General features: G+C 49.7%; 1 protein-coding gene across 1 annotated transcript in view; it reads left to right on the forward strand.

Moving 5' to 3' along the window:
• Positions 1 to 228: 228 nt before the first annotated feature.
• The window catches only part of TLL2 (tolloid like 2), a gene marked incomplete at its 3' end in the record, with an annotated part of 113,939 nt that continues 100,622 nt past the window's right edge, over positions 229 to 13,545 (forward strand). Inside the window, exon 1 of the mRNA XM_081074744.1 lies at positions 229 to 688. Coding sequence (XP_080930870.1) covers positions 496 to 688 — 193 coding nt within the window. The 5' untranslated portion in view covers positions 229 to 495. The remainder of the gene's footprint in view (positions 689 to 13,545) is intronic.

The following is a 13,545-nucleotide window of genomic DNA, read 5'->3' on the forward strand; positions in this document are numbered from 1 at the left end:
CCGGGGCCATAGGCAGAGGTGATGCCCAAAGAAGGGCGCCCTCGGCTGGGTGGGAGAGCTGCGGGCCCCGAGTCCTTGCTTTCAGCATCTTCACCTCGCTCCCCTTCCTCCGAAGTTGCGGAGGTGCCGGGAAGAGGAGGGGCTTCGCCTCGGGCGCCCGAGTGATTGGCTGCCCGGGGTCCCTAGCGAGGGCTGTGTGGTGCATCCCGGGTGGAGAGGGGCGGAGCGGCCACTGCTCTAACCACCGCCACCACCGCCACAGTCGCAGCCGCCGCAGCCTCGGCCGCCGGGCAAGTATCTCCGAACGGCGGCTTCCTGGGTGCCCCGACGCGGACGGGGGCTCCACGCTCTGCTCGCTCCGCGGAGCCATGCTGGGCAGCAGCGCGTAGCCTCCGCGCTCGGGCCGCCGCCGAATCGACCCGGTGCACCTTCCCTCGCCCGAGCCCAGCTTTCCCGGCACGCAACTCCCTCGGTCTTCGCCGACCCCTCGCAACCATGCCCCGGGCGACTGCGCTCGGGGCCGTTGGGCCACTGCTGCTGTCTCCTTTGCTGCTGCTGCTGCTGCCGCTGCCCCACGACGCGGAGGGGCTCGGGGAGCGCTCGGACGCCGCCTCGGACTACTCGGCACTGGAAGGCGACGAGGGCGCGGAGCAGCAGTTAGAGCATTACCACGACCCGTGCAAAGCCGGTAGGTGCCGCCGCCGCTGCCGCCGGCAAAGTCCAGCAGAAGTTTGCCTTTGAAATGCAAATGAGGTGGTGGGCAAGCCTGCGCTGCCGTCGGTGGGGCGGGTCCCCCTGCCCCTCCCCCGAGGTCCCCCGGGCTCCCCAGGAAAACAATGTCCCAGATGAACTGCTGAAATGCCACTCGGTCTGGGACGTCCCGGTCCCCGGTTTGCGGCGCGCGCGGAGTGGCGGCCGCGGGAGGGTTCCCGAAGTGAGTCGGGGAGGGTGCCCAAGGCCTAGAGGGCGCTCAGGGCCGGGGCGGGCGCCGGGGCGCCTGACAGCCAGGTGGTCGGCACCCGCCACCGCCGGAGGCGCAGGGCTGGAGCGGAGGGGCGAGGCTGGGCGCGGCGTTCCCAGGCTCAGATGCAGTCGCTGGCTCCGGTTTCACGGCATTTTTAAGTTTCGGGCAAAGTTTCCCAACATCTTGTGGTTACTCTTAGAAGAGAATTCTTAAAAACCTAAAAGCTTCACACCAGGCAAATGGAAAGGGGTAGCCCAGGAAGAATGTGCATGACTCACGTTGCCGCAAACTTCCCTGTGGCCCCTTAGCGTGGCCCCGGCCTAGGGGTCGCCCTGGGCAGGCGCAGATGGAAGCCGGCAGGTGCGGTAATGTCGCCAGGAATCGGCGCCCCGGGACGCACGGGTCTTTCTGACGCAAATCGCGGCCGGAGCGCTGCAGCTCCCGCTTCCCACGAGCCACCCACCGGCTTGTGTGTCCTGAGGGAAGCGGCTTCCGAGCCAGAATAGTTGTGGCATCAGCCCCAGAAGGGCCCAAGCTCATGTTCTAAAGAGAGCCTATGGGTCTGGGGCGGTTACCACCAGGGACAGGGGTACTCACTCTCTAGGGAGAGGGTGGTCTCAGAGGCACCCCAGCCGCTCCTGGCGGGTGGCCAGGCCCACCCCCGCCAGTGGTAGTGGTGTTTACCTCTAGGCATGGACTGGCCTTTCCACTGGGCAGCCTGCAGAGATGAGCAAACAGAGGGTTTGCTCACTGGGCTGCCTCCATCCGCAGAAGGGCAGGTGCTTCTCCCTGGTGGTTGGCCAGGTCTGTGGGAGTGTCATGGGCAGGGAGTCCAATTCCTTAACTTCCTGGAGACCTTCAGTAGCCTCAGTTTCCTCACCTCTAAATTGGTGACAGTAATTATAGGAGGACTTAGATGATTTATGGGCAAATTCCCTGCAAGTGGAATAATGATGGCACTGTAATTATTTGTGTTGCTACAGCAGTGGCTATGGTCTAGGCTGGGCATCGGGCAGGTTGGAACGGGGTGAAATCCGACAAAGACCAGATTACTAGGAGGCCAGAGGACCTGGAGGGTTGTGAGACCTGAGAATCTTCTGAGGGTTGAAGATCAAACCAGGCTCGAGGGGCTTGGTCTTACAGTGTGGGAAGATTCCTCCCGAAAACCCATTGATTGCTCTACCTTTTAGGGCTTCTGAGTTGAAAAGGTGGGCAGACGACTTGGTTTCTGGGTAAGCTGAGAGAATATCAGCAGATTGTGAGCTCTGACTGAGGTATCTCAATTCATCACAGGACCTAGTTCATGACTAGGGAGAAGGGTCCCTGGGGCGCTGTAGGAATGGTAACCTTGCCAGAGAAGAGTGACACTGAGGCTGCAAAAATGGGATGGGGCTAAAGAGACTGGATCAACCATCGCCTGCACCTGTCAGATCCTTGACTCTACTGGGTATGAGCTGGGGGTCTGTAAGAGGCGGTGTGGGCAGCTGGGGTCTGGAATGGGGAAGTGATCAATTTGTTCAGGAATGTATTGAGCACCTCTGGTGTGTTGGGTGCTGCAAATTCAGGTGAAAGAGGCATAAGTCTGTCTGTGGGAGCTTCCAGCTCCTCGTCTCAGCCTTGAGGAATAACCCTGAGGTACATTTGCCTGTTGAGGTCTCGTTTTTCTCCAGTAATTTTGGAGAAAATGCTGGATAACCTGGGCATGCATGTTGTGCGACTCTTCGCAGACAGGATGGGATGGGTGGACAGGGCTGTAAAGTAGAGAATCTTGGGAGTGTGGTTTGGCCAGCTCCAGCATCCACAGCCATCCTTGATCCTGTCAACCCCTCGGCCTCTCCCTGGGCTATGCTGATGCTAAGAGTGGCCAGAAGAGGGCGATGTCAAGAGAGACCTGAGGGAAAGGTTACATCTCAGTCTGCCCAAACTTCTGGAAATTCCCAGAGCTAGGGAACAGCCTTCTGGAGGGACAACAACCAGTTCACCAGTGCACTGAGGTCTCAATGAAAGGACATGCCTCTTAGCTCGGGGCAACACTGCACTCCTGGTTACATATTTAAACCAGACATTTAGGGACAGCCTCTCATCGTATCCCAGTCAAACCCGAACTCCCTGACTCCTCTAGCCAGACGCCACATAGGACCTGCTCAGGGCTTCAATTCTAAAACACCTTCCACCTTCCCTTTCTGAGTGTGGATCTCCAGATTTCAGAGAGTAGAGTCTTGGGTCTGTTCCTGGCGTCTCAGGAGCTCTGCTACCTTGGATAAGCCCTCTCCTCTCTGGGCCTTAGTTGCTCATCTATAAAGATGTTGGGCTTCTTAGGGTTGCAAACTGACAGGCCCAGGGAGCTGGTTCTCTTGGTCCACATCAGCCCTCTTGCCCTGTGCCCACTTTATGCCTTGAGGACACTTGAGTTGTGCCCTGGTTCCTTCCTACTTAGTGTTCTATGACCTTTGCTTCCAACTCAGTCTCTCAGAGGGTGACTGAATTGGTAGTGTTTTATCATTTACCATTTCACCTATTTTACCACTATTAAAACCATTTTTACCACTTATAATTTTTTAAAAACTTTTATTTATTTCAGTGTACTTTTTCAGGACCCAAGTCAAGTAGTTGTTTCAATCTAGTTCTGGAGGGTGCAGCTCACAGTGGCCCACGTGGGGATGGAACAGGCAACCTTGTTGTTAAGAGCACCACGCTCTAACCAATTGAGCGAACTGGCCGCCCTCTAGCCTTCCCCCCACCTTTCTGCCGCCTCTCCCCCTCACCCCCCACCCCTCCCCCACAACCCCCGCACCACTCCAGTTCAAGCCGTTGTTTCTCAGTCTAGTTGTGTAGGACACAGCTCCCTGGCCCATGCTGGGATTATGAGCCTTGCGCTCCCCCCCTCTGTCCCCCCTCCCCGGCTGAGGCAGTCGGTCGCCAGTTGTCGATTGGCCACTCACAGAAGCTCACACCAGCTCTCCCCAGCTGCTGGCCACTCACGATGGCTGCCAGCCACTCATGCTGGCCACTGGCTGCTCCTGACAGCACACAGCAGCCCACAGGCAGCTCTTTCTGACCTCTCGCTGCTCATGGCAGCCCATCTCCAGGGAGAGCTGTTCTTCACAATCTTAGCTGTAGAGGGCGCAGCTCCCTGGCCCATGTGGGAATCAAACCAGCGACCTCAGCATTAGGAGCACCGCGCTCCAACCAGCTGAGCCACCAGACCGGCCCATTACAATTTTTACTATTTCCTCTGCTACTTACAAGCTGTGTGACTTTGGGAAGTCACTTAATTTCTCTGTCCCTTTAGTATCCTCATTGTTTTTAATTTTATTTATTTTTAAATTTATTGGGGTGACACTGGTTAGTAAAATTATATAGATTTCAAATGTACAATTCTATAATGCACCATCTATATATCACATAGTGTGTTTACCACCCAGAGTCAGTTTTCCTTCCATCACCTTATATTTGACCCCCTTTAGTCTCTTCTACTACTCACTTCTCCTCTTACCCTCTGGTAACCACTAAACTATTGTCTGTGTCTGTGAGTTTTTGTTTGTTTGTCGTGTTCGTTTGTTACTTTCAGTTTTATATCCACATATGAGTGAAATCATATGATTCTCGACTTTTTCTGTCTGACTTATTTTTCTTAGCATGGTAATCTCAAGATTCATCCATGTTGTCGCAGATGGCAGTATTTCATCTTTTTTATAGCTGAGTAGTACTCATATTCCATTGTATATATCTACCACATCTTCTTTATCCAGTCATCTATTGAAGGACGCTTTGGTTGTTTCCATGTCTTGGCCACTATGAATAATGCTGCAGTCAACATAGGGGTATATACATCTTTACAGATAAATGTTTTCAGATTTTTTTGGTTAGATATCCAGAACAGGGATTACTGGGTCATGTGATAATTCTAGTCTTAATTTGTTGAGGAAGCTCCATATTGTTTTCCATAGTGATTGTACCAATTTATATTCCCACCAGCAGTGTATGAGGGTTCCTTTTTCTCCACAACCTCTCCAAAATTTGTTATTACTTGTCTTATTGACAATAGCTATTCTAACAGGTGTGAGGAGGTATCTCATTGTGGTTAGATTTGCATTTCCCTAATAGCTAGTGAAGTTGAACATCTTTTCATATACCTGTTGGTCATTTGTATGTCTTCTTGGGAGAAGTGTCTGTTCAGGTCTTTTGCACATTTTTAAAATTTCATTGTGTGTTTTTTTGTTGTTGTTTATTGTATGAGTTTTTAAAATATATTTTGGATATTAGCCCCTTTTTGGAGGTATTGTTTGCAGATATTTTCTGTTTGATTGGTTGCCTCTTTGTTTTGTTGATGGTTTCTTTTGCTGTGCAGAAGCTTTTTAGTTTGATGTAGTCCCATTCATTTATTTTTATTTTTACTTCCCTTGCCTTGGAGGTCAAATTCATAAAATCCTCTGTAAACCCAGGGTCCATAAGTTTAGTACCTATGCTTTCTTCTATGCAATTTATTGTTTCGGGTCTTATATCTAGGTTATAAATGAGCATGATTCTTAATAGATTAAAGTCCTTAAGACTGTGCCTGACAGATAGTTAGGTACTTTATAAACAGATTTCTTAGAAACTTGTTGAAAGAACATTTTCATGCTGACCTTTGAAGCAAGTTTTAAACTGTAAAATTTAAATTTACTAATAATCTAGATGATGCTGTAAAAAGGTATGGTTTTAAAATCGGATGACTGCAGACTGGGAGTAAATCTGTGAAGCCCTCCTGGCCAGGGGCTGGTAAGGTACACAAGGCTTCCTGGGCACGGTCTCCGACCGGTGGTTCACAGCTCTGCCATTTTGTTTTTCATCTCACACTGTAAGTATGGCCAAGGGTTCAACTGCCAGTAAATTATAAGACATCCTCCCAACCACCATTCCTCTGACAGCAATCTTTGCAAAGCTTCTGAGGGTTTTTTCCACCTGCTTTCCCTCATTCGTAATTCTTTAGCTGGATTCAGAGCCAGAAGTTCTGGGTCCTTATCCTTTTTACTCTGTGTGACCTTGAGCAAGTCACTTCACCCATGCATGTCTCAGTCTCCTCATCTGCAAAATGGGGATGGGAACAAAGTCGCTTGCCTTGTAGGGCAGATATTAGGCTAGTTGTAGCTGGATTCCTCAGAGAGCAGAGCCTTAGACAAGGACTTGTGTGTAGGTAGTTTGGGAGCTGATCCCAAGAAGCGGGGTGAAGGAGCAGCGAGAGTGAGACAGGAAAGGAGGAAATCCAGTGAGTAGAGTAGAATCAAGCTAGCTGCTGTAGTTGATGGGGTCTTGTCCGCACCAGGCCTCTGCAAAGCCTCCTTATTTTCAGGGTCACCCAGCGTCCTCTAGGACAGCGCTCTCTGGGGGCAGCTCTTGCCAGCAGCCCTCATATTACTGATGCGAGGCTGGAATGTCAAACTCTGTGAGGTCAGGGGTTCTTGTCTGCTTTGGTCACTGCTCTAAGCCCAGTGTCTAGAGCAGTATCTGGCATACTGTAGGCACTTATCAGCATTTGCTGACTCAAGGAATGATCATTTTGGCTCTGTGTGGATTGGGTCCACGGCTGAAAGAATCTCCAAGCTCATAGTCAGCCTGGAGAGTGAAGCAGCCCTGGCTCTGTGGGCTGCAGCCATCCCAAGAGGGCTCAGGGTGCAGTTGGACGGCGATCATGGAGGTCTGGGCGTGCTCCCTAGGACTCCATTTTTCATGGCAGGGGCAGGCATCCTGGAGTCTAAAGTGCAAAGCTGAGGCTCCTATGGTGCCTCCCGGAAGCCTGTCTCCCTGGCACTGCCTGTTCCCATCTCCCTGGCACCTCTTCTCTCTCCAATCAGACTCCCGTCCTCATAGGCCACACCCAGGTGAGGGTGACTGGCATTTTTACAACTTTATTCTCATCCCTACTTGCCATGGTGTCCTTGCTGTTGGGCAGATGCTGATCTGATGGAGTCAAAATACTTCAGGGCTGTATTGAGACGAGATGTTTATCTTCCCTGCTCCTCCAGGCAGGAGCAGCGTCTAGCTTTGTCTACAATATGTCACGTCCAGAGTTGCACTGAGGGAAGGGCGTGAGGTGGTTAAGAGCGGAGTCTTTGACACTTGACAGACCTAGATTCAAAATCGACTGCCTATGCAAGTCTTTGTCACCTTGAGTAAGTTACTTAACCTCTCTGAGCCTCAGTTTCTTCTCTTGAAAAGAACTAATAGTCACTTTTCAGGGTTGCTATGAAGGAGTACGTGATACAATGTTTGTCAAATGCTCGTCACTCAACACGTGTTCAGTGATTAACATGTACATTATGTGAGCATAGAGCAGGCGCTCACAAGTACTTCTTGAAGTCTTTTGTTGAAATGCTATAGAGGAATTTGAATTTTTGTAACAAATGAGCAACTGATTTCATGTAGTGTAGTTAATTAGGGATTCTTGAATCCAGACCTGATACCTATTGGTAAACAGAGTCTCAAAAATAAGCGAAGGGTGGATTTTATGGTGAGTCATAGCTCAATAAAAATTGCAAAAAGAGAAAAAAAATGTAAGTGAAGATGAGGACGGGCCAAGGCAGACTTGGGGGAGGAAATACATAGAACCCAGAGGTCCCAGCTCTTGCCAAGACTCACCCTGGGGCAAGCAGTATGTGGGAGAGGGAGGCCGGGAAGGAGAACACATCGGCCCCTGTCGGATTAGGGGCCTAGTCATATCGAGAACACCACCCCATCGACCTTTGGCCCAGCCCTGAGGGTAGACAGGCAGCTGGGATGGTTCCCAGTGTGCATAAGAAGAACCTGAGCTTCACGCCTAGACCTTCTACCTGACATTGATGCGCTTTTGACTTCCGTCACCATCTCTGTAGACAGAGCTCACGTTCTGCAGACAGAAACGTCCTCAGTGGTATCATCCAACGTAGTTCCCCCCTCTGACATCAGTGGAACCCCTTGTTTTTCTTCTTTGTCCTGCTCAGTCATGCAGTGATCAGTGTTTTGCACCCTTTCCTGGGGGTGGCCTGTGTGTTGGGAGAGTCCTTTAGTCCTCTGTCCAGCGCAGTGAGAAGAGGAAGGATAGGGCAGTCGCTACACCGCAGAGCCATCCCCGGCAGCCCCGACCTGCAGGCCCCTTGGTCATGCAGGGCCATGCACCGGGTGCTGGGGATCTAACCAGACCTCCACCCTGTCCCTGGGAGTTCCCAGCTCAGGGCGTGGCCCCCTCAGCAGGAAGAAGCTCCTGATGGTGGCCAACTGCAGACAAATCAGCAGGTCTTATTCAGCACCTCCTGTGGTCAGTTCGGGACATTCTGTGTCTCACTGCTTCTCCGGCCACGCTCATGGAACTCACTGTCCTAGGCCATGAGTGTTGACTGAGCGTCTGGCTTCTCCCCGGCCCATTGGTTCTGGACTCCAGCTTTGGAATCAAGATGACTTAGGTTTTCCTTGCCAGCTCTGTCACTTACTAGCCATGAGACCTTGAGCAATCCTTCAGCCTTTAAAGCCTCAGTTTCCTCATCTATATAATCCAATTAGTAGAAACTCCTATTTCGCAGGCTTGTTGTTCTATGAAAGGCACTTGATACTGTGCTAAACACTTAATAGATGTGAAATAATGCTATAATTTTGTGGCTCCCGAAGGGCCTGTCATGTGCAAAAAGCGTGTGGATTAAATTGAATCACATGCACAGCACTGCTTTCCATTTCAGTGAGAGAGCCTACGGGCCAAACGAATGCTAGAGGCAAATTGCCCAGTTCACATCCTGGCTCGGCCACTCACTGGCTGTGGGACCTGCTTAAGCTATGTGGGTCTCAGTTTCCTCATCTGTAAAACATGGCTACTAATATCTACCACAGAGGATTATTATGATAACTAAATGAATGAATATAGACAAAACACTTAGACTAGTGCCTGGAACATGGTAAACAGTCAGTAAATAATAGTGTTTTTATTACTGTCATCCCCTGGAAATCCAACAAGGTTTCTGAGTGGCAGGAAACCAAGTGTCTGAACAACTGAAGCCTGATGATGTTTTCAGAGTTTTATGTTTCCTAATATTCTCTATTGCTCCTCTATATCCAGAGACCTTAGTCTAAAAACAAGTTTGCCATGAATCTTATTGACTTCCTTGCGGTTAGGCTGGGGAGGGGTCAGGGAGGGGAGTAGTTCCATGCCCTGCAAGCCAACGAGGTGTCCAGGTCAGCAGGCCCCAGAATAGTATCATTTCATTCCACATTGTTTTGTTATAACGTTGATGTAATGCTGGAAGAACTTAACTCTTGTTTATATCAATTAGCCTGTGATAAAATTGGTTTCATTATATGTTGTTTTCGCTGAAGTTCCAAGAACGTATTGATGACATTAAGTGGGGATTTACTGTGTTTGGAGATGGGTGAACGGAGTTGAACCCAAGTCTCCATTCAGCCAACGGCTCCTGCCAGCCACTCAGCTTTCCAAAGCAGCATTCCTATGGCCTCCAGATTTCAAACAGCTGAGATGCCAGCAGGATTGAGGCTGACACCACGTTTGATGGTGGCACCCATCCTTTTGCCGTGAGACCTAGCCAAGCAATCTGAGTAGAGACTGTAACTTCATTGGTCCTCAAACCTTTGCCTCTCAACCCTCACCATGTTTTTCAAGAGGAAGAACAACGATATTAGCCCTCACAGTGGTTACAGCATTGCCTTAGAGCAGGGGTGTCCAAACTGCGGCCCGTGGGCCAACTGCGGCCCATGATCCATTGTTAATTGGCTCGCAGCAAATTCCAAAAATATATTTATTTTACTTAAATAAACCAGGTGAGGCAATACGTACTTCACCTTGAGTGAGTGGCCTGGCTGTTTGTGTATTTTACCACATATAGCCTTTGGTGAAAAACATTGAAAAAAGTTTGGACATCCCTGCCTTAGAGCTTTGGGCAACACCGGACAGTTTATAAAACTCTTTTCCTTCTGTTGCTTCTATTGGTCTCTCAGCTAGGAGATGGTCTGGGCATTGCAGGACATGGTCTGCATGCTTGTACAGGAAAGAGGCTGTGCTGGGACCCACACAGGACATTGAACTCGTAAGTGAGGGAGCAGGTTCCTCAAACCCCTGTTCTCCCTTCTAAGCACATGGCCTGTCCAACCCTGGAGCCGCTCCCCTTCTCCTGGCTCTCTTCACACACAATCAACATGCATCTCCATGCTGCCCCATCTGAAGGTCATGTTTGTGCACTTGTTCTTCAGAGTACTATCACCCAATCTTCTCCCTACCTTTTTCTCTACCCTGGGCTAGGAATCCAACAAGAATGAGACAATTCTGGCCTTCAAAGTACTCTTAGTCCCAATGCATAGGGAAGAATAAATGAATAATTCAAGGTGTTGAAATGCACCTGTCCCCCTCTCTGTCCCTCCATCCCTTCTTCGGGTCATTTGCGGATTGTGGGCCCAGCCATCTCCCAGAGGGAGAGGCCTTAGACTGCTGATGTTTCCCAAGGGGGCTCTAGGTGAATGGCAGCAAGGGTGATAGAACAGAAGCAGTGAAACATCCTGTTTAAGAGACTGTTTTGGGGGCCAGCCCCAGCCCGGTGGCTCAGTTAGAGCTCCATGCTCCTAACTCCGAAGGCTGCCGGTTCGATTCCCACATGGGCCAGTGGGTTCTCAACCACAAGGTTGCCAGTTCAATTCCTCAAGTCCCGCAAGGGTGGGCAGCGCCCGCTGCAACTAAGTTTGAACACGGCACCTTGAGCTGAGGGGTCGCTGAGCTCCTGGATGGCTCAGTTGGTTGGAGTGTATCCTCTCAACCACAAGGTTGCCGGTTCAACTCCTGCAAGGGATGGTGGGCTGCGCCCCCTGCAACTAGCAATGGCAACTGGACCTAGAGCTGAGCTGCGCCCTCCACAACTAAGATGGAAAGGACAACAACTTGACTTGGAAAAAAGGCCTGGAAGTACACACCGTTCCCCAATAAAGTCCTGTTCCCCTTCCCCAAGAGAATCTTTAAAAAAAAAAAAAGAGAGACTGTTTTTGGCCTCATTTTCCTCATTTGGAATATGGGAATGAAGTTAAAACCCATCAAATAGGTGTGAGGATGAATTGAGGCAGTGAACATGAAGTGTTTATAAAACAGTCATTAATTCTTCTTGCTAATATTATTATTATTATTCATATTGTTCCCCACTTAAGAATTTCCTTATTAATGACAATCTCTTAGGGGCCTGTGTATGCTTATCTCTCCCTCTCAGGGCTTCAGAGTGATCTGTAGGATCCATGGCTTGTAGCAAGTGATAATTTATAGCTCCTCCACTCGTTTGCTCTCATCCATGAAGCAGGGAGAAGATGACATATAAACCACTGCATATAAGCAGGTTTCTCATGGCATCCTCTTAGCCTGCTCGTAATACAGTTCTGCCTGGACGCAAACATAGCAACAAGAACCCAGCTTTCCTGCTGATTGGTTACAGGCCTATCTGTGATCATGCCACCCTCAACCACTTCTGTCAATTACCAATAAATATTCTCAAGCTCGCCTGCACGAGCACTTGAATGTTGACGTTCACCCCCTAGCCTTTGCCCGCTCCACCAGCTGGGCCACTTATCTGCCAGCTCATCCTGCAATTTGCACTGAGCCTCCTACCCTTCCTCCCACCTGGGTTACTGGCCTTGCGTTGATATGAATCTTGTGTGAGCCAGTTTCCCACAGGAGCAGACTATCGTCTTCCTTAACTCTTTCTCATGTGTCTGGGTTAGGTCTCCATGCCCCTGAGCTGGCACTGGTTTTTCCATGCCTCCCCTGGGCCCAGAGTCTGCTGTGGCTCACTGAGAGATGGTCTCTGTGGTAGCAGGTACCTGGTGGTACCAGAGACCACCCAGGTGCTTTAACCAGAAACCCAGGTGCCATCCTGGACACCTGTCTCTCCCTCCCACTCCCATGCAGCCCAACCCAAGTCCTGCCATTCCTGTTTCCAAAATTGAGCCCATCCACTTCTCTCTATTCTCACTGCCATGGATTGGTCCAAGCCCCCACCAGCTCCTATGTGGGCTACTGCTCCAGTACCTGACCCCATATCCCCGCTGCCCCTCTTGCCTCCTGCAGTCCATTGTCCACTTTGCAAGCAGTGGTCTTTTTGAGACTCATATCTGATCATATTTGTCAAATCCACCTGCATGAATGACTTCCTATTGCACTTGCCGGTGAGAGCAGTGGCAGACCCTGTCCCTCCTACTCCTCCAGGCTCCTCCCCTTTCCTGCCATGCTCCGCCTCCCACAGGTTCTTCTTCCCGCCTGTAAAGGCCTTGGAGGCTCATCCTCCAGGGCACGGCTGACATGTCCTGTCCCCCTGAGGCCTTCCCCCTGAGGCCTTCCCCCTGAGGCCTTCCCCCTGAGGCTGACATGTCCTTTCCCCCTGAGGCCTTCCCCCTGAGGCTGACATGTTCTTTCCCCCTGAGGCCTGTCCTTTCCCCCTCAGGTCCCTTCTCTAAATCTGTCATTACCTTGTTTCCCAGCAGTGCGTTTTTTATAGTCCGTAACTGGGTATAGTTTTTGGTTGATTACTTGCTCAGTGTCTGTCTCCACATTAGACAACAAGTTCCAAGGGGTAGAAACTAGACTCGTTTGGTTTCCTAGTCACCAGCACAGCGCCTGACACCTGGTGGGTGCTCAAACAATATTTGTCAAGTGAAAAACTGAGCAAATGAGATTCCAGAGGGATTCAGAAAAGGTAGCAATCACTGTAAGACAATTAAGGTGGGCTTCCTGGTGAGGGGGCTGGTAAACCCTGAGCTTGGCCTGGAAAGATGGATGGGATGTGGAGAAACTCGGATGCGAGGGAAGGCATTTCAGGGAGAAACAGCGTGATTCAAGGTGAGGCAGCAAGAATGCTTGTGATGTGTCTGGAGCTGGGAGATTATTCTAGTTTACTTTGCAGAGTAGTAATGACGAGATTGAAAGAAGCCTGGAACAGTGCATGTCCAGCTGAGACATTTAAAATGCTCACTAAGAAATGGAGAGCTATTGATGGTTTTTGAGCAGAAGATGGTGATAATGAAGATCTGTGATGCTTAGTATCTGTAGAAGCAGGAAGTAGGAGCAACAATGGGAGTTCTAGGCCCTGGGAACATGAGGGCCAGACTTGGGCTATGGCCTTGGGAATAGAAAGGAAGGGAAGATGGGAGAGAGATCATGGCTCCGTATGTGGAAGAGGGCCCAAGCTGAGCTGTGCCTCAGAGTCGTCGTTGAAACATGAATGAGTTCATCAAGATGTGCTTAGCAAACATGGGGTGCCCTTGAGATGGATAGGAAAGGGGATTTTTTAGAAAACACAAAATGTTTTTTGTTTTAAATTACACAGCTAATATACACCCACTGGAGAATATTTAGAAAATGTAGAGTGCAGGAGTAAAAATTTCTGGTAATTCCATTGCCTAGAAGTGATTGTTAACATTTTGCTGTCTATTCTTTCCAAATTTATATATGTATATATAATGTTATATATATCGCTTTGAAAATGCTTGTATTTCACTTTCACTTAGTATCATGAACCTCTTTCTATGACAATAAAGATGCTCATGTAATAAATGTACTTGTATAACATCAATTTTAATTGTTTTGTAACCCGTTT

This window comes from Rhinolophus hipposideros (genome assembly GCF_964194185.1).
Source record: "Rhinolophus hipposideros genome assembly, chromosome: 15".
Classification (NCBI taxonomy): Eukaryota; Metazoa; Chordata; class Mammalia; order Chiroptera; family Rhinolophidae; genus Rhinolophus; species Rhinolophus hipposideros.